The following is a 22,404-nucleotide window of genomic DNA, read 5'->3' on the forward strand; positions in this document are numbered from 1 at the left end:
TTTTTTCTCACTTATTATTCCGCTAATAGCTTTCACTTGGTTTATGCTGATACAAAACTATAGGAAGAGCATGAGTCTTTTCATTCTTTCTCATCTATGAATCTGGGTAAGTTCCTGTCAATCACCTCCAAAACTCTCTGCTTTGCACTTAAGTTTTTACATCAATGAGATTCCTTTGAAGTCTTCATGCTACATTATTAATAAATCTAGGATCTTTGATAAAGTTATATTGTTTGTAGAATACAAGAAATATCTGATGATAGTGAGCCTAGCTGGTAAAGATGATTTCATGAATTTTCTAGGTACAAATTAATTCAGAGAGGAAAATGACCTAAGCACAAGCATAAGGTTAAAATCACTAACAAACTACAACATATCAATGAAATAACATCAGAAATATTAAAATAGGGAGGTAGCATTTTGTCTGAAACTAGTTATGTTATAAATATAAATAAAATATATTTCTTAAATATGAAAACATGATCAACCATTTCAAGGTGGCATCTAAGTTTCTTATTAAAGAAAACAAAATGTAGCAGTCTGTCTTTTACAAAATAGGATACCTTCCTTCCCTAGAGTCTCCTTTCATTAAATAACTGTTGCGGGTTCAAGTAATATGGCTGCTATTGTCAAACCAAGACCAGGAGAGAAAGAAAACAGAATCAGAAGATAGGCAGGCTTACAGGGTTAGAGTAGGATAAACTACAGGCAGACAACAGTGGCAAGATATGACTTAGTACTTATCTAAAGTTTGACTTTAAAATCTCTTAATTTTACCAATGTAAACTCAGAAAGGCAGATGGTATACCCTGGTTACATAGATCTAGGACTAGAACCAAGATCTAAATGCAGGTTTTCTTTAGCACTCCATACACTCAGAATCAAATCGTGTTCTTTACTCATTATACTTGGTTGCTGCCATAACGTAACACTTCTTCCTTTCCTTGCCATTACCCTGTCACCAGGATAAGTGCAAATCTCAGGTCTTCCTCAGAAGATAGCATTGGTTCCTGTCCCAACACCAGTGAACTAGTGGATCCCACTCACTCTCATGCTGATCTTCTAGCAGGTTTGTTAGTCATCTGGTCAGAATTTAGGCTGCAGCTGGTGGTTGTAACACAGAATATTTCTTTCATAAATGTCATTTGGCTTCAAGACTTACACCTCATTGTTCTTCATCCACTTCCTTGCTCAATGAGCTGACCAATGCAACTAATTCCAATCTTCAAAAATATACTCTCCTGTATAAATTTTAAATGTGGTAACTTTCTTTCTAAACTATATATACATCTAGATATGTTAAGAAAAGTGTTCCAATACATGGAAGGATGAAAATTTAGAGCACTTACTGCAAGTTCCGCCACTGAACATTGGAATAGTTTCAAACATCATCTTGTGAAACAACAGTGCCACTGGTCTATAATCCAGATGATTCTTTAACAGGTAGCTATAATAATATACATAGCGCCTCTGACTGGGAATAGTTACTCCCTGGTGGACAGAAAAAATAAAATAAAATAAAAGAGAGAAGCCAAATTCAAAAGAAAAGTTCCATTACTGTTATTGCACTAAATTGCTAGGGTAACTGAGCTACACCCATTGAAGAACATATATACATTAAAAATTTGATCTTAAATGATTAATACTTAAATCCATCTCAATATTAGAATAAACCAGAGCAACATCAATAGAAAGGAAAATACGAGAATAACTTTCCCTTAAAATGCAGTTATTAGCCAGGCATCGTGGCACATGCCTTCAATCCCAGCACTTGGGAGACAGAAGTGAGAGGACTGCTGTGTGTTCAAGGCCAGCCTGAGACTACACAGTGAGTTTCAGGACAGCCTGAGCTAGAGTGAGACCCTAACTTAAAAAAAAATATTTTTTTTTAAATTTAAAAGTGCAGAAATTAAAACATCTCATTTATTCAAGAATTACAACAATGCTCTCTGTCTGACCCATGAACCCAATAAGCAAAGACTTTACTGCACATCCAAAGAAACTGCCCGTGGCCTGTGTACTGCAGCTACATTCTTCATACCCCAGGATGCTCACGAGGATGGACTCACTAAACACACAACTCTTCACCAGCCTGGCCACCTACTTTCTAAACAAAAGCATCAGCAAACCAGATAGCAGCATACTGCCTTTAAGAGGAAGACTCAGCAGAAGCAGAGAGTGATGCTGACTGTAGAGCTCAACAAAAACAAAACTATGTCGTTGAAATAATATATAAACAAATATCCCTGTGCCACATTCCTTTCTGTGTTGAAGATACTAGGAAATAACAAAACAATTTTTGAAAAATCTTAGGTATTGTAAGTTCTTAAAAGACATGTAACTCATATGATACTCAAAGGACAGACTTAGCCAGCCATGGAGGCTCACAACTTAATCCCAGAAGCTAAGGCAGGAAGGTCAGTGTGAATTCAACACTGGATCGGGCTACATAGTAAGTTCCAAGCCAGCCAGAGGTACACAAGAAAACCCTGTCTCAAATAAATTTTAAAAACAAATATTAATTTAACAAAAAGGGGAATATAAATTTTCTTAAGAAAAAAATCAATTCAGGTGTGTCTACCTTTTCTAACAGCTTGTATATCTTCAGCAATGTGAACTCAATTCTAAAAACTCCAATAGTTTTCTGCTATCTTTTTCATGTACGGTACTTTAAATGAGATTTGGGTGCATCATAAAAATGCTAAATTAAGCATGACATTTTATTCACAATGCTGCAATAGTTTATTATGGAATATTGTAGTTCAAAACTACAGTGATGTGAGCTAAAGGCAACTGCTGAGATATTAGTGACACTCAGAAGTATGAGAAGTGTGTAACAATCAGTTTTTTAGAATACAGGAACTCTCCTTAGTAACCAGGGAAGCAGCCAAGTACTTAGCTTAGCTGCTAAAGATGCCAATTGGTGAGTTAGAGACAAATATATGCCCTAATTCCCTAATAATTGTTTCCAAAGTGTTGTGGCTTATTTTTGAATGACATGACAGCATCTTTCTGGTTGTATGTGGCCTGTTTCCATAATGTTTTGAGTAGTGTTTGTTGTGAGCACAACAAGCTAAACAACAACAAGCTAAACCCATGTTTGGATATGTTTTCTTTCCTTAAATGACCTTGCCTTGTCCAATAAATAAATGATTGTCGCAAAAAAAAAAATCACATATGTGCAAAACACATTTACCAACAAAGTAACTTTTCTACTATATAATGTAACTTAGGAAAATCTGAACTCAGAAAAACAAGGAAATAAACACTAAATCTAACAGCTAAAAGTGTATTACAGCTGAGCGTGGTAGTGCACACCTTGAATCCCAGCACTTGGGAGACAGAGGTATGAGGATCAGGATCACTGAGTTGAACGCCAGCCTGAGACTACACAGTGAGTTCCAGGTCAGCCTAGGCCACAGTGAGACCCTACTTCAGGGGAAAAAAAGTGAATTGTATCTTAAGTGGAGTGGTACACAGACATTACCCTAGCACTTGGGAGGTAAAGGCAGGAGAATCAGAAGTTCAAGGACAGCCTTGGTCACATAATAATTTGGTCTTCATTAGACTCTGCCTCAAAAACAAACAAAACTTTGCAAGAAATCGTCCTTTATACTAAAGAGCAAAAAGCATGCAATAATGTTTCTCTTTAATTTACTGTTGGTATCAAATCCTACTGATGTGTTAAAAACTGGACAAATAACTCTCCTCCCTCCAATGAAAAGTATAAAACAGGTACGTTAAATAGAAAATACAGCAGTATATACTTTAGTGACTGTGTGAGAGATAAAAGGGGTAAAATTCACTTGAAATTGTGACACATGACTTACAAGTTTGGCCACAGTGTAAAGACTTGTATTTGAATGCCGACAAGTCAAAACATACCTCAATTTATTTCTTTAGGAAAATAAGGGCAATAACATATACCTTTCATTCTTATTCAGATTCTCATAAGGATCTAACAGTAAATACAGTTATTCGAAAGGTGCTAGTACTATACAATGATATACAGATACTAATTACTGGTTACAGAAATTATATTTGGAATAGGTAGAACTTTATTTTTGTGTTTTTCTTAAATAACCAGCAGTAGCTAGTGATACTTTGAAAAACCACTACAAAAATTTATATTAAAAACTATCCTTACAGTTTAGAAATATTTAACTTAAAATGATTCGTTGTATCACACAATTTAATGCAAATCCAGCACACAACTTGCCATTCACAATCATCAAGATGTGGGAAACTACAGATGGAAGATGGGTGAGGATATTTTGAACAATGTAAAGTTTTAGACTCTATGAACTAATTTCTAGTCAAAAAATTAAATAAACTTTAAAAATGGTAGTTTATGAAAAGTATGTGTGGTAATGCTAAATCCCAGTTCTTGGGAGGTTAAGACTGGAGTATCATATCAAAGCCTGCCCAGACCACTTGATCACAAATTTAATTAATTAAACTCTCTAATAGGTAATATTTTTCTTTCTTCCTCCATTTTAGGACACAATTGTATTACAATAATAAATGGTTTTCAAAGTTTTAAGTTTTCTCAAGGAGCAAGTGACTGGCAGCACATCCAGAGAGCTACAGACTTAGTCCTTACTTTACAAGGAGCTAGGCAAATAAGTAAAGAATGCACCAAGCTAACAGTTGTCAACATTGAGCCAGTAATTTTATGTATGAATAGCAGTTGAATCAAAATGACAAGCTTTGGAGTTTCCACTCAACCACTAACCCCAGGATAGTCTAACCCCATCTTCCTGCAAGAGGAAGAAAAGATGCCAAATGACAGAAGGGACACACACACATACACAGAACCAAGGAGAGCCCAGCACTGTGGCAAAGGTCTAAGCAACAAGGTGGAGGTCAAAGCTTGGTGTACCAGTCAGTATTTGAACTCCCCAACCAAACATATCCAGGGATTAAAACCAGAGATAAAATTCATTTATAACACCCATCTTTCATTCTTACATATCTATCTATTCAGTTACTAAAATCCACATCTGACCTGGGATGCCACTCAAAATTATCAGCTCTGGGGCTGGAGAGATGGCTTAGCAGTTAAGGTGTTTGCCTGTGAATCTTAAGGATCCAGGTTCAATTTCCCATCACCCATGTAAGCTGGCTGTGCAGTGATACATGCATCTGGGGTGTATGTAGTGGCTAGAAACCCTGGTGTGTCTGTTCTCTCTCTCTCTCTGCCTCTTTCTCTTCCTGGCTTTCTCAAATAAATAAACATAATATTAAAAAAGTCAGCTCTGATTTTGAGAGGCCTTTCCATTTAAATTTCTTATAATTTCATAATAGATAAATCATCAAGCCTTTGATTTCTTTTCCATCTTTTTTTTAAAATAAAATGTTTATTTATGAGAGAGAGAATGAGAATGGACACACCAGGTCCTCCAACCACTGCAAACTAACCCCAGACGCATGTGCCACCTTTGCATCTGGCTTATGTGGGTACTGGGGAATCGAACCTGGGTCCTTAGACTTCATAGGCAAGCAGTTTAGGCCTTAACTGCTAAGCCATCTCTCCAGCCCGACCCATCTTTTATACCAGTCTTAGATTAAGATGAATCATATTCTAAATTCTAAAGTCCACCCAAAGGAAAACAATTTATTATACACTGTAACAATCATAAAAGTTGGGTTCAACCTCTTTTCCACTCTTACTCTCAGAATTTGTTTGACCTATCATTTCTCTTGCCTCTAGCCAAGTGATTTAATTTGTACTTTCTGATTCTAACACCTGGACTAGAACACCTTTTTGGGGGAGAGGAGCTTTAAGATAGGGTCTCACTCTAGCCCAGGCTGACAGAATTCACTAGTCTGAGGGGGATCTGAACTCTCAGCAATCCTTCAACCACTACCTCCCAAATGCTGGGATTAAAGGCGTGCACCACTACACCTGGCTTGGACTACAGCATCTGTAGTTCCATCCTCACAATGTAGCTTTTATCTCCTTTCTCATTCGTAACTCTCACCGTCAACATCCCATTCTAGTTTCTCTCTCTCTTTTGGACACAACATTTCACTCTACCTCAGGCACACCTGGAATTTACTCTCTAGACCCAGGCTAGTCTTGAACTCACTGAAATCCTCTTAAGTGCTGGGATTAAGGTGTGTGCCATCACAACTGGCTCCATTCTGTTTTTAACTGCCTTTAAATAGTTGTATACCTATGTCATCAGTTATTAATATCTAATTCCCTATCTCAACTGGGTCATTTTTTCCCCCTACTTGTTTCAGTTAAAACAGACATTGATTTCATTGGCATTTTCATATGGTTGGCATTTGGACTTATCCTAATGGCTGTTTTCTAATTCACCGATTTATATATATAATTTTAATATGAATAGAACATGGCTTAAATGTTCATAAGGACTTTTAAAAAACTTTAAAATGCAGTTCCATTCAACTGGAATCAAGAAATAAAGTTAACATTTTCCTACTTTTGAATGCTGTAGGTGATTTTTGTATATGGCCTAATAAAATATAATTTACATAACTGTTTTATAAATGACAGAAAAATGCTTATGGGCCAGTTTCTTTTTTCCTCAAAAACATATCATATTTTGTGAGCCCTTAAAATAAATTCAATATTTCTATTATTTCTGTCAATATTTCAACATTTTGTCCAGCTTTTCCTTAAAATTTGTATATTAGTTCATAACTGCTGAGAGAGAGAGAGAGAGAGAGAGAGAGAGAGAGAGAGATAGATAGATATGCTATAAGGCTACCCAGATATTAAGATTCTGTCACCTGCTTTGAAAATACACATTTTCCTGATATAGTTTTAATTAATCTTTTTTTTTTTTGAGATAAAGTCATACATAACCCAGGACGGCTTCAAACTGGCTATGTTATGTATCTGATGACCTTGAACTAATGATCCTCCTGTCTATACCTACCAAGTGCAGGACTTCAGGCATACTCCTCTATGTTAACAAGAGAACAGTCTCATTATATTATATGACTATCTTGCTCAAAAAACAGAATTTGACCATAAGTGTGAATATGAGTACAAAGCTTGTGCCTACTAAAAACAGGAATGTTAAATGATCTCAATGAACAATCTCCAAATGCTTCAGTTACATGAAACCAATGCAATGTATATAGACTCTCAGAATAAATGTAAAGCAGACAATTTCTGTCTAGCATCTTTTACATACTTTGACTTTTTCTTTAAATGCTATCATTCTCTCTGTAGTTTGGATAAATGACACCATCAGAGGATTCCATCTTCTGGCAAAACTATTAGGTTCAGAAATAGGAAATGCTTTAATCCAGGGAAATCAGAACCCTAACTGGGAGCTTCAGCTCAGTCTATACTTCTTTTCACAATACAGTTATTAAGGAAGTCAGAATACAAACATACAGCTATTGAGATCACAAATGAGCATTACTTACAAAGATCCTATCTGGACAAATAAATATGAAAAACTAACTAAATTCAGAAAAGAAAGCAAAAAGAGCAAAAACAGAGGGAAGAAAGGAGAGAAATTCCTAACACCTGATGAGTATCCAGATCCAGACCTGACCTTTTAGGTTACATATGTCAGTAAATGTCACCTTTGGTTTAAGCTTACTTTCTGTGTTTCTCTGACTTGAAAAACTACTCATAGATAGATTTAAAGCAACTATTTTACTTTTTCTTTTTTAAGAGTTAGTTTCTACTTTATGGATCATAAATTTCAGAGAGAATTTACTTCCAAGAAGAAAATAATGGGTTTGAAATTAGGATACATGGTATCAAGTTATTACAAAGAGAAATTATAACTTAGGACAGTTTGGTCTTTGCAGATCTAATTTATATCACCTAATTGCCTAGATCCTTCATGGTATAAAAAAGAAAATCCTACAACTTTAGAAATCAATGAGCTGGGTAATAGGCTTAAATAGTATCAGAGAAAAAAGTTTTTTTTTTTCCTATTTTCCCCCAGGAAATGAATGTATCAAGAAAAATAATAATTACATTAGGAGTTTGTTTTATCATATTTTTAAAATTAGGAGCTTTAAAAATGTGCAATCAATTATAATATAAAGATGTTTATTATAATAGAAAAATTACTGTGATTATGAGAAAAATTCATCCCCTAGATTACTTGACATTTACAGTTAACATTATTTTCAGAAAAACTTTAAATATTCATTATAGGTAAGCTTGATATGTTGGGTTTAAAATATATTTAACTTTTTTTTTTCTAATAACCAACTTAGCAACAATGAAAAAGAAAACTAAAACTTGCTCAAGCATTTTCCCTAGAAGAATTCCTGCCACTTTGGGGGGGGGGGGTGGATAGTAATTCTACATTTGTCCAAAGGAAATTAGCCTCTTCGATTCTCAAGTTTTAGGAATTATTGCAGAATTACAAACTTACCAGCATTCTTGTATTTCAGCTCTTTCTTTACAGTTTACACCTAAGTGTAAATGGTAACCAACCACAGAAACCGCTGTGCAGCATGCTGTTTTGGTAAGGTGACGGGACAGACACTGAAAGTGTGCTTTGTGGGTAATTTGTCACACTTTCATAAAGCAAAACATCAAATATGCAAATAAATGACTCCTGAGGAAGCGGTATAACACAGTTGCTTCCTGACGCAGTACTGAATAAGAGGAGTCTTCACTTCCTTCAGCAGTTACCTTACTCTCAGAACATTTTTCTTTATAGGAGGTATCAATTATTTGGCATTATCTAAAATGTCATCATGGGAATTTTATGGTTACCTTGTGCCTATATCTCTGCATCTAATCAGTACTATGTTGATATATCAAAACTAGGTCTCATAATTTTGAGAAGCTCTGAAAGCTCTAAAAAGTTTTTCACAGAAAAAAAAGGTATGCTTCCTTCTTCTTCAATGTAAGTAAAAGGTGCTGCTTACATGAATGTCACCAGAACACAATTTTCTTCAGCTTTTCTTGTCTTTCCATAATTAAAATTAAGAAATAATTATGTTAAAGACAATTCAAATGGCATTAAACCTATATGAACTACAAAATGGATAAAAATGTGTTCATCTCCTTTACGAGTGGTTTAAAAAGAATACTGGTAGGAAGTAGGTAAAACTATTTAGCAAATTACTTTGGATAATCAATTATGATTATGGTTATCTATGCCCATACCTCTGTAACATGTATAATTCTCACTTCACAAATAGAATTTCACAATTGTACTAAAGACAGGTTTGCCACACTCAGCTATGTTTTCTTGTGATAAGAATTTATTCAAAAGAGGTTAAAAACACATTATTTCACTTGCACTAATACCATTAAGCAACTAAGTAAAACCTTTGAAAGTTTATTTTATTATTAATTTTTAAGTTAGTATACAAAGTAATAGTTTTCAGTTCTGACATTTTCACATACAGGTGTCATCACACTTTCTTCTAAACCATCCCACTCACCCATGACCTTCCTCTTCTCTCTGCCTCCTCTTGCTGGCCCTCCTCCTCTCCCTGCTTCTGCTTTCATGTCACATGCATAACACTGCCCTCTACCCACTTCCCCTTCCTTTAAGATCTCCTCCTCCCTCTTATAATCATCCCTTTTCTAGTTTCATGATACACACACACACATGGACGCACGCACACACGCACTTAAATATAAGTTTGAAGTAATGAGAGAAAAACAATTTTTGCCTTTGAGTCTAGCTTATTTTGCTCAATATAATTTTCAGTTTCATCCATTTTTCTACAAATGAATTTCGCTTTTCCTTATGTTTGAAAGACAAGTTACAAAATTTGTGAGGAAATGCAAAGTAGCATATTTATAACAGCAGCAACCTCAATCAGGAGGTATTTTGATGCCCTTACAGTTGTAAAGAAAGCTATACTGAGGGGCATTTCAGGAAAGCCTCTAAGACCTAATACCCAGCATTATAGACCCTTTCAGAAGCTGTTAAGAGGTAACATCCGGAACAGTCTCCAAAACTTTTCTGAAGTTCCAGAAGTCATAAACTTGATAATGTACATAGAAGTTAACAATGTGGCAAGGGATTCAAATTTTACTCTCACTGCTGTTATTAATTGGATAATTCTGATTACAACATTTCACATTTCTGTATCTATTCTATCTAAGAATAAAAACCATTTCTAAGGCAGGGGTACTTTAAAGCTTTTATCTATATCTGGCTTTCTAATTCTGTTTCAACCTAAAATATAAGTGTAACCATTGAAAATACAATAAATAGCATCTGTGCATAACTTTCTTTTTGTCTTTATAAATAAACAAAAGGATAATGGTAGGACATACATTGAAATGTCCTTTAGGGTTCGTGAACAATTCATCCAAAATATGATCTAGGTATATTAACCAAGTATAAACTAGGTATAGTAGATTTCGGTGATTTGACTCTAGGATGTTACACTGCTAAACTACAGTTTTACCAAGTACATCATTAACAAATGTCCACTTTCTATGTACTACCAATTCATCACCTTTGATTCCAGGAGATGCCTAGAAAGAGAAGGTAGAGCATACGGGCCCAGAGCAGTTGTACTAATAAAATAGGAATTATTACATTTTACCACATGACACTAGAGGCTTCCAACTTTATTTTCTTTAGTACTTCTCTAAGTATCTTTTCACTCTGGCCCTACTTCACAACATTCCATGAGGCTTCTTGTAATTTCAATAAACATTCTTTCCTCACCTCTGGACAGAAACAGAATTGACAATGTTACCAGATGGTGAAGATTACAGTGCCTTTCCATTGACAAATTAAAATATACCCTTAGATACTTCTCTTGGCTCTACCTTGAGAAAATACACGGAAGTTTAAGTATCCTTGGATTTCACTTTTACCCTTGAACATGATGAGATGGACTATCCCACGGAGTTTGTTCACACAGCAACTACTCACCATCAGCCAGCCAACTATTCTGAAGAAGTACCTATGCCAGTCAAGGTGTATGTGCACTATGTGCACATATGGATAAGAGAGAGGGAAGAGGGAGAAGACAGGAGAGGTGAGAACAAAGCTTAGAAAAGCCTAGACCATTACAAAATCATTATTTGTCTCAACTCGAAATCCTTGACTAATGTACTCAAAAAGTCACAGAGTTGAAGATGATGAAGGCAAGTATCTCGGAAATGGTCCAACAAGGCTGGGAATGTAGCTCAGTGGCTGAGTGCCTGCCTACCACATACAAGGACAAGGACCTAGCAGCACAACCAAAAGAAGTGGAAGGGGGGGATGGTTCCAGTACCTTGATCAAATAATTGAATCCACTTAAAAAACACACACACTTTTTTTTAGTAACTATGAAGCAGACCATGAGAGGACTGGAACTATAACTTTCTCATCAGCATTTGACTCCTTAGTGGAACCAGCTTCTGATTTTCATCAAATGCAAACATGGTGACACAACCAGTGAATAAACAGTAAATAATCTGGAGTTCTTTTTGGAAACATTTTCAAAATGTCTCCACTTCCTGCACTGCTGAAGGTAAATGCTCTCCACATCATTACTACAGAAGCTCTGTTCATCTCTATGGACTGGACTGGGCAGAATTCACGCTAATCCTAACAGAAATCTTATCTACTGTGAACATGTTCTACTACTACCTCATGAATGAAGTTGTAAGTCCTCAGCAGAACAAGGACACATGTCATGAAAATTCTGCTGCTGTGAAAGTTGTCAAATTCATAAAGCAAGACGTTCAAGTATGAGTTTTAAAAGGTTTAGTCAATACTTTGGGGTAGCTAATTCTCCATGTGTAAGCCAACCAATGAGAAGACAAATACTACATCCAGACAAAGCTCTTTCTTGGATAAAACACTGTAAAAACTCTTTTAACAATTTACCTCTTCAGCTTTAAAAATAAAATATGGCTGGACATGGTGGTGCACTTGGGAGGCAGAGGTAGGAGGATTGCTGTGAGTTCAAGGCCACCCTGAGAGTACATAGTGAAAGCCAGGTCAGCCTGGGTTAGAGTGAAACTCTACCTCGAAAAACCAAAATAATAATAATAATAATAAATAAATGAAACTAAGATATGGATCCATAATCTTTTTCTTTCTTAACACAGCCTCAATACAAATCTTGCCAAAATGACCTCAGTAACCTGAAGGCATGGAAACTATACCCCATGACTTTATTTGAAGAATACTCCTATTTGACACAAGACATCTTTTAAGTGGTCAGAAGAATTTACATGTTCTATATTCTTTCATTTGTGAAATAGAGTTTGAAGTACATGTTTTTAACCAAAACAAAGTTGAAAATGATTGGTTATCAAAGATACCATGTACAGTATAGATACCATGTAAAGAGAGAATGGCACTGTTCAATGTACTGCTTTAAAAAGTTGCATAACAACAGCCCTTTCCTAAGTGTATGACTGAGGAGAGCTGCAGCTGGATTCAAACCACTGAGATTTACTCACTGCTCTCAAACAAAAGGCAATGAATGAATTTTTGCACAGAGAAAACAATTTAGACATAATTCTTAGGAAGGTTCCTTTTATTCTACATTTTTAAGTCTCAGTGCAATTACAAGCTATAAGCACAAAAAACAAAAAAAAGGTTAAGTTTAAGTATGTGCCATGAATGTATTTGGTAAGAACATTTACAGCTTTAATCAGATTTTTTTTAAAGTATACAATATGGAAAAATAACGAACTTATAAACAATGTAGTCTTGCTCATTACATAACTTCCCCATTTTATCTAAAAAATTTTAACTTGACTTCTAAGATTTAATTTTTTGAACTATCACCAACAAATAGCACTCTGGAATACAAACTTAACACAGTCACAAAGACAAAAGGCTAGACCATGGGAGATGAAAACATACTTCAGGATCACTGGAACTACAGAACTCAAAATGATGGGTATGATTATCACTATTTCTCATCTAAAGTAGAATTAAGACATAATTGAGGACTGAGTACAGGATGGGGAGAAGGAAGACAGAAGAGGAGTGAGAAGAAGCAGGAGAAAGAAGGAGAAATAATAATTAATAATTAGCTTGGCCTGGAGGACAGCCTGTCTGATTATAAAACTTATTAAAGCTATAGTAAATTTTCAAAGTTGCGACAGTTTATTCCCTAGAGCTCTATCTGTAGTGGGTTGGATTTTGTCCCTTGAGAAGAATTGCACAAAATCATTGTAAAGGTCTCCCAAAAGTTTGTTTTATGCTTTTAAATGCACTATACAAATTAAATGAGTCACTGATTTTCAACAATTTTTATTTTTCAGAATAACAAATGAATCTCAAATTAATCTAATTGCAACTAACTATATATATGAATGTTAAAATCAATGACTTTTATTGATTATAAAAGTAACTATCACTCTTTACTAGGTAATGACATTCAAGTTATTATCCAGCAAGCCTTAGACAAATCAATATTATTTCTGGTTAATATGTTGCTTTATTTAATGATACTTTATAAGAATTTTATAAAATTAAATCTTTTGTACAGTTAATGGACAGGTAACAGCTGTTCCGTATGTCATAAAAATAGCAGCATCAAGAGGAAAAGCAAATGAACTGATTAAAAACTTTAGAAGTTAGAGGCATGCCTGTAATTTCAGTACTCTGGAGGCTGAGGCAGGAGGATCTTCAGTTTGAGGCCAGCCCAGACTATATAGGGATCCCTTTTTTTTTTTTTTAAGGGACAGGGATAAGTGTTTGACTACTAATATATTTTTAAACTCTTTTACAGTGGTGGAGAGCAGGGTACGGGCTAGAGAGAGATTGCACCAAGAGTGTAAAATGTCAGTTAGATTTTTTTTTAAAAAAGGTAGGACCTGAACAATTATTGTACATGGTAATAGAAGTTAAAAATACTGTATAATATAAAAATGTAAAAATCTCAAATGTTCTCACCACTGTGGGGTGGGGGTGATGTGAGGTAGGTAATAGTATGTTAATCAACTTAATTATGGTAAACACTTCACCATGTATACATTTCTCAAAACATACTATACACTGTACACATATCTAAATTTTACTTGTCATTTATACCTCAAAAAAGCTTGAGAGAACAAATGTTTTCCAATAAACTCTGAATCCACAAAGAAAACGAAAACAACTAATATAACTTACCTTTTTGTCTCTGGTCCTCACTTCTCCATAGAAATCTAGGGCCTCTTGTGCCTTTAAAAATTTGCCCCGATGCAATAAATAAGCACAAATCATTACACCAGTCCGTCCCTTTCCAGCTTTACAGTGAATTGCTGCAACATGATTGTCATCTTCACTTAGCCATTGGTCAAGATCTTCACAAAAGGGTTTGATAAGTTCTAGCTGTGGTGGGTTATGGTCTTCAAAAGGATACTGTGCAACTGTTGTAAAAAGATAATCTCAGTAAGAAAAAAAAAGTTTCCTAAACTTTTAGTGAATTTTAGAAATGCAGTATATAAATCTAATTGGTATTTAAAAATATTGCTTATTAACTTAGTTTTTGAATAATTTTTAAAACATTCTTGACTGCTATATGTCAGGGAATATGGGTCACAACACAACAGAGGTAGAGCTCAATCCACAATGAAATGTCATGTGGGCCTTTTATCAGGGCTCTAAATGTATTTTCCAACAAGAAGAGTAAAAATAGCTATTAATGAATCATCACAAAATATATTTTCAAGAAAGCACAGATTAGTAAGACAATAAACTATGGCAAAAATTGAATTTTACATTTTATAAAACAAAAGCACTAAGATACTTTGAAAGAACCTTGAAAGTACTACTGTTGTGTATTCATATGACTTGAAAAGCATTTATAAGTAAACTGAAAAGAATTTCTTTCAAAAAGCATAAAATTGCAGTAAACATCAAGCAAAGCTTTAGGTCTTTAAAATGAATTGTTCCTTACAGTCAAGAGTTGAGAGTTTGTTTGTTTTTTTTTTGTCTTGTTTTTTGCTTGTCTAGAATTAAGACTTTTTAGTTCTACTACTAACTGAATTTTGCCTTACTAAATCTGTCTTGTTTCTACTCTATTAAGATCTTTAAGACCCCTGACTAATAAATGTTCCATTTATCTGCTACAGTATTTAAATATACAAATAATATGCTTTGTATCATCAACCAACTCTTTATAATCTGGTACAGGGTTCAATCTGTTAATCTTTGAGAGTGCCAGAGAAGTGAATCAAAGATAGTGACTACAGACCCAGGTGTCAGGGCAGCTGGCACTCCCATTCCACAGAACATTCAGGAGAATCTGTGAAATGGCTATTTAAAGACAGATAAACTTCAACTATGGCATGCTTTGCCTAGTAAGTAGTAGTCTATCTCAACCTCTAAAAAAAGAAACTTTCTTAGTAAACTGTACTAATTTAGCCCATACTGCTTCAGAATTCTCAAACCATCTGTTTGAACATCCATTCTAGACTTCTAGCAGGGATCAATGACAAATTCATCAATCTACTGCTTACGGCACTCATTTCTCTTTTTGACTATCATGGCACCATTTGCCAAGCTGGAAATAGAAGTATTGTGGCCTATGAAACAGAATTTACCTACATCTCTGACAGAACCCATGTCAAGCAATTCCCTGCTCTCATCTTTCAGGCTTATTTTTTCCTTACTGGTTTATCCTTTTCTATCTTAAGTCAGTCTTCAATATAGAAAAGTTAAATAATTCTGCCTTCTCCTACTGCTTCACAGAGTAGACAAACCCTTCTCTACTTATTCTCATGTTAATCTAACATTTCTTCCTAGTTCTTAATCTGTTCCATACTTTAGATTTCCTGACAATTCTGTAGGTCTGTATGATACTTGTTCCTAAAACACAAGTGCAAAATAAATTCATTTTAAAAAATTGCCCAAATCCTCTTTAAGACAAATATGTAGTCAATAATCTACCTGATCATTACTGGACAGCAAATGATAGTGTACTGCTTTTGAGTTACACAATGTATTATGCTAGATCCACACATACCTCTGCAGTTAAATTTGGCGGTGTCATAATGTCTTTCAGCACATCTAAAAGAAAAGTTTAAAAGTGGTATAGTTACCTTTGAACTTCGGAAACAAAGTACTAATAGTATCAATCTTTATAATATTCTAAGCATTCTGTTAAGTATTTTTATATTCACTATTTCAGTTAATCTCAAGAATTCTCTGAAGTACTATTATTATCCTCATTTTATAATTAAGGAAACCACAATTTAAAAGATTAAGTACATCCAATTAAGAGTTCTACATTTGCTTATAAAATCTGTGACACTCTTAATATTGCAAATGCATCTGCTTTAATTACTTGAAATATCCTTGATAAATTGTGCATGTCATTAGAATGTATTTTTGCTTTCACAAGTACCTATGAGTGACTACTTTCATTATTTTCTTTGTGTCACATACAACCTCAAGATATTATTTTAAAATATGTGTTAAAAATAGTAAAAACATAAGAACAAAAAAAATGTAAAAACAACTGAGTGATGCCATTCCACTTGGACACATGCTTATTAATTTCTTTTAACAGGGCCTTTTCTTATTATATAATGTAAATGCCATCTTTGCCAATCATCTCTCAGTATAAAAATTTTAACTAGAGCCAGGCATGGTGGCACATGCCTTTAATCCCAGCACTCAGGAGGCAGAGGTAGGGGGATCGCCATGAGCTCAAGGCCACTCTGAGACTACAGAGTGAATTCCAGGTCAGCCTGAGCTAGTGAGACCCTACCTTGAAAAAACTAAAAAACTAGGGCTGGAGAGATGGCTTAGTGGTTGAGTGCTTGCCTGTGAAGCCTAAGGACCCCGGTTCGAGGCTCGGTTCCCCAGGTCCCACGTTAGCCAGATACATAAGGGGGCGCACGTGTCTGGAGTTCGTTTGCAGAGGCTGGAGGCCCTGGCGCGCCCATTCTCTCTCTCTCCCTCTATCTGTCTTTCTCTCTGTGTCTGTTGCTCTCAAATAAATAAATAAAAAAAATTAAAATATTAAAAAAAAAAACTAAAAAACTAAAAAAATAAATTAATACTGATCACATTGAAAGAATAAAGTCAATGCAGAATAGTAAAATGCTTACCATTATTAGATATCCATCTTTAAATAATAATATTTATAATCATGCAATGACTTACTCATAATTAACAAAGCATACATAAATATTAATAGGTTCAGGCTGGACGTGGTGGCACATGCCTTTAATCCTAGCACTTAGCAGGCAGAGGTAGGAGGATTACCATGAGTTCAATGGCACCTTGAGAAGGTACATAGTGCATAAATAGGTTCAAAGTCAGATTCTATATAACAATATGGCCAGCAGCATCCCAGTAACTCCAAAACTAACCAAATCCAACACTGAAAATTTTCTGAAAATAAATGGAACATGGTGGCATAGGCTATAATCCAAGCAATCATGAGGATAAAACAAAAGAATTACAAGTTCAAGGTCAGCCTTCTCTACATAGTGAATTTCTAGAGCAGCCTCAACTACATAAAAAAAAACTGTCTCAAGAAAAAAAAGAATGAAAATTGCTATAAATAAAAGAATTTAAAAATCAAGGAAGGGCTACAGAAATGACTCAGTAGTTAAAGGCACCTGCTTGCAAAGCCAGTCAGTCTGGGCTTAACTTCCCAGTAGCCACATAAAGCCAGATACCAAAGGGGTGCATGCACCTGGAGTTTGTTTGTACTGGCTAGAGGCCCTGGCATGTCCGTTCATATTCATATCTTCTATCTCTCCTTCTTCTATCTTTCTCCTTCCTTCCTCCCCCCCCCCACTTAAAATAATATTTTTTGGTCAAAGTCCATGGTTCTTTAACCCACAATTTCAAAGTATCAAAAGCTAAGAACATTTAATATATCAAGTGTAGCAGAGCCTAATCTGAGGTTATCATAATGTATGTAGTCCTTAACTAATACTACATTGAACAAATATTTAATTCTAAGTATGATGCCATACTCAAGCTGGTTGTTTATGTAATCAAGTATATGCGCTTTAGTCCCTGTTTTGAAAATGGAAAGACTTGGCACACTGAAACATAACTGGCTCTAAGAGTTTCAAGGTCAGTGCCTGTAGGACTTATTATACATTCAGAAATCCTCAAAACACCTAAAGAGCTTTGAAATGCTTTTGCTTTTCAAATCCAAATTCACAAAGTTGAATTATTATAAGCTACAACCTACTAGTTCTTTAACTGATTAGACTTATGTGGTGGTTTGATTCAGGTGGCCACATAAACTTAAGTGTTCTGAATGCTAGGTTCCCAGCTGATGGACATTTGGGAATTAACACCTCCTGGAGGCAGTGTATTGTTGGGGGCGGGCTTATAGGTATTAAAGCCACTGTCCCCTTGCCACGGTTTGGTACACTCTCCTGTTGCTGTTGTATACCTTATGTTGGCCACCATCTGCTCATGCCATCATTTTCCCCTGCCATCATTGACCTTCCCTTTGAACCTGCAAGCCAAAATAAGTCCCCTTTTTCCTCCTCAAGCTGCCAGCAATGTGAACCTGACTGCAACAATAAAGTTGGGGTTGCTATTAGTAAACTGACTATGTGGCTTTGGCCTTTGGAGCTGATTTTCAAAAAGAATGTGGAAGGACCTGAAACCTTAGCCTAAGAGATGCCTTGCAGTGCTATTAAGTACAGGTTGATGAACTATTCTGGTCAGAGTTGAAAGATCTGAATGCAGTAAGAACTATAGACTGTGAGGTTTGGCTTAAGAGGGTGAAAAGAGCATTTTTTATGAGGCCTGCTGTTATGCCCATGTCCTGAGAACTTATGCAGGGTTGCTTTGCGTAGAAACAGACTGATGCGAGCAGAGGGGTACGGTACAGAAAAAAATGAAATCTTTGAGCCAAAATTGCTCCGGTTCAGCTGCAATTGTATGAGAGATTGTAATCATTGATATTGGGCTGGCTCACCTTCATTGGGACAACAGAAAATAGTCTTTTGAAGGGGCCTGAAAGCTGAAGGAGTATCCTATTCTTCAAAGTCTGCTTTATTCCCCTCTAGATTAACAAATTGATACCCCACCTGGTATTATAGAGTATAGAAATGCAGGAAAGAGAGGGTCATTGAATTTGCAACATTGTCTTGTGTTTTGGAAACGGCCAAGGGCAGTGTGAAGCAGGTTTGCTGGTTGCCTGCATGGAGACCTCATGGAGCCGTGAGGATGGACTATTGTTTGCAGTGGAGACCCAGTGGAGATGCTGGGACCACAAGATGGCTGCTAAGGAGAACAGCCAGCCCTGTATGAAGTTTTCCAGGACTATGAGTACCCTAGCTGGAGAGGTGGAATTGGAATTTCAGAGATGTGTTGCTGGTTAGAATGTCAGACACTTGGAGATGTGCAACTGATTAAGAGTTGTTGGACTTGGAGCAAAGAGTTTGATGTTTGCCTTGTTTAAATCTTGGAATAGGTGAATATTTCTTACTATGCCCAATGCCATCTTTTGCAGTGTGAATGTTTATTCTGTGCCATTATGGGGTTTTGGAGGATTTTTTTTTTTTTTTTGGTATTATAGCATTGCATTTTACACCATGGGTGGTTACCAGTTTATAAGGCCAGGGGTGGAATGTGGTGGTTTGATTCAGGTGTCCCCCATAAACTTTGGTGTTCTGAATGCTAGGTTCCTAGCTGATGGAGATTTGGGAATTAATGCCTGCTGGAGGCAGTGTATTGCTGGGCAATTGCTGGGCTTATGGGCATTATAGCCAATTTCTCCGTGCCAATTATTTGGCACACTCTCTTATTGCTATGGTCTACCTGATGTTGGCAAGGAGGTGATGTCTGTCCTCTGCTCATGCCATCATTTTATCCTGCCATCATGGAGCTTCCCCTTGAGTTTATAAGCCAAAATAAACCCTTTTTCCCACTTGGTCAGGTGTTTTCTGCCAACAATGTGAACATGAATGCAACAACCTAGATTACCATTCTAAACAAACTTTTCTCTATTTATTTATTATACTGTTTGGTGAATAATGAAGTTTATTTAGTAATGGCATATACATCTTGTTAAATAATTCCACATTTGCTGACATTAAAAAAATGACAAATATGAAGAGAACTCCTCCTCCATCCTTTTAAAATTTCTTTCTTGAGGTTTCATTCCCTACCTCCCCAAAGTACTGGGATTACAGGTATGATCTATCACACCCAGCTTTTCTTTTTTTGCTTTTAGTTGCAATTTTATACTTTCTGTAGCAGGCTTTGATCAGTACAATAAAGAGCACACAGTGGAGCATTTTATGAAGAATCGTGCAGACACTTAGGAGGTGGAGTCTAAGGCTAGGAATATAATTCTAGCAAACCAGTTGTGTGATAGATGATCAGATCATGTATATTCAGTTGTCTCAACTTTCCATACTTTCTTAGGATTTTAAAATGACTGGTTTGAGGCTTAGGGTTAGTAGGGAGAACACTTGTCTAGCATAATGTCACCAACTGAAAAAAACAAATTAACCAAAAAGAACAAAAGAAAGAAAAAGAGAAAGAAAAGGGAAAAACAAAAACTTTGGTTTAAAGATCACTGCTTAAGATGCTCAAGATTATAAAGTGGTTTTCAAATATTAGTTAAAATGAATATATGGAGGGAAAGTGGAAATAGTGATTATTAAAAGCCTACAAGATGGGCACACCTTACAAAGGAATATCTATGTTTTTAGTTTCAACCTAACACCCATGTAATAACAGTTACTATCATCTACATCTACTATCATCTACATTTTATATGTGAAAGCTAAGATTTAGAAATGATTTAAGAGCTTGCCTCAAATCACAATGTGCAATGGAGAACCAGAAACGAAACTCAGGACCCTTTGGTTAGCAAAGTCCATCTGCTTCATTCTGTAACTCACAATAAAAGTACAAGTTTTAGCACACGGCTTTAACCCCAGCACTCAAGAGGCAGGGGTAGGAGGATTAGGACTTCCTGGGACTACAGAGTGAGTTTCAGGTCAGCCTGGGATAGAGTGACTCTACCTCAAAGAAACAACAAAGAACAACAAAAAAGTTTTAAATGTAAAGCAGTAATAATTTTTTTTCAGACTTTAGTCAAAGGCAACATTACAAGAGTGCTACTTGTCACAAAGACAGAACCAAGTGTGATGATAAAATATAACAATAAAAGCTACACAGATTTTTACATGTAAACAAGAGTTTAGGAACATACAGACAAGGGCTGGTAATGACCAAAGTGCTAAGAGAACAGGTTGGCAAAGTCAAATGCAAGACTTTCAACTAATGCCAGGATGGCATGGCAGCCCACCTCTAATTCCAGCCCTTGACAGGTGGAGCACAGGAGATGACAGCAAGTTGGCTAGCTAGACTAAGCAATCAATAAGCTCAAGTGAGAGACCTGGCCTCAGTAAATAAAGTGGAGAATGATCCAGGAAGACCTTCAACATCAACCTCTGACCTCCACAGGCACAGCAGGCACTCACACATATATGCACACCTGGTACACATGTGTGCCCACACACATACATACATACATACATGCAAAAAATGAATATATAACACTTCATGTACATTTAAGGGTTTATGTTTAAAATAACTTCACAAGATATTTTTATTATTATAATCGTATACAATGGTTTGAAAAAAAAAGCAGAGAATATTTAGAATAGTAATAAAAAGTGAAAAAATTAGTGAGATTATTTTTTTAAAACTTGCAGAAAAGTGAAACTTTTTCTACATAAGTAGGAAGGTCTTCAATCTTTACAATGAAGCTATCTCTATTTTATAAAAAAAAAAATCTTAACAGATAAAAGCACAGCTAAATGTTTTCCACAAAATTATGAGGTATGCAAAATACTAAGAAAATTCAGCAGAAAATTTAAAAATAAGTATTCTGTGAACACTTGTGTTTCTCAAAGGCAATAATTATACTGCTTTTAATTTATTATCTGCCTTCCTTCATCCTGGGCAGAGTAAAATATACAAAGAAAAAAATGAAGAACTGTTCATACAAAACTGATTAACAGTTATCAGAATACTACTGTGCATGGTGGCTCACCCTTTTAATCCCAACACTACATGAGGCAGATCCCCATGAGTTAAAGGAGAGCCTGCACTACATAGTGAATTCCAGGCTGGCATGACCTACAGTGAGACACTGTCTCAAAAACCAGAAAAAGAAAAATGTGTATTTACACATACATACATACACACATCAGTGTTATCAATTTTGCCATTCCTCAAAACAACTTACTGAAATCTACACATAGAAAACTCTCCTTTATCCATGAACAACATAATTGCTTTAACAGATAGAATATTATATTACATAAGGGTGTGTCTAGTATAAATACTTAAGGTCTTCAAATTTATGCTTGTGAAGAAAGACACGTATCATAAGTGTATCTTATCTTAGACAAAGAAATAAAATAGATGTGGGGGCACACACCTTTAATCCTAGCATTTGGGAGGCAGAGGTAGGAAGATCACTGTGAGTTTGAAGGCACCCTGGGAATACATAGTGAATTCCAGGTCAGCTTTG

The 22,404-nt window shown here is 35.6% G+C and overlaps 1 protein-coding gene across 1 annotated transcript in view; it reads right to left on the reverse strand.

The window, feature by feature from the left end:
• The window catches only part of Pten (phosphatase and tensin homolog), a 92,205-nt gene that overhangs the window by 14,748 nt on the left and 55,053 nt on the right, over nucleotides 1–22,404 (reverse strand). Inside the window, exons 5-7 of the mRNA XM_045151405.1 lie at nucleotides 15,892–15,935; nucleotides 14,055–14,293; nucleotides 1,350–1,491 (exon numbers count right to left, since the gene is read on the reverse strand). Of these exons, the coding sequence (XP_045007340.1) occupies nucleotides 1,350–1,491; nucleotides 14,055–14,293; nucleotides 15,892–15,935 (425 nt within the window). The remainder of the gene's footprint in view (nucleotides 1–1,349; nucleotides 1,492–14,054; nucleotides 14,294–15,891; nucleotides 15,936–22,404) is intronic.

Source organism: Jaculus jaculus, chromosome 1 (assembly GCF_020740685.1).
Source record: "Jaculus jaculus isolate mJacJac1 chromosome 1, mJacJac1.mat.Y.cur, whole genome shotgun sequence".
Classification (NCBI taxonomy): Eukaryota; Metazoa; Chordata; class Mammalia; order Rodentia; family Dipodidae; genus Jaculus; species Jaculus jaculus.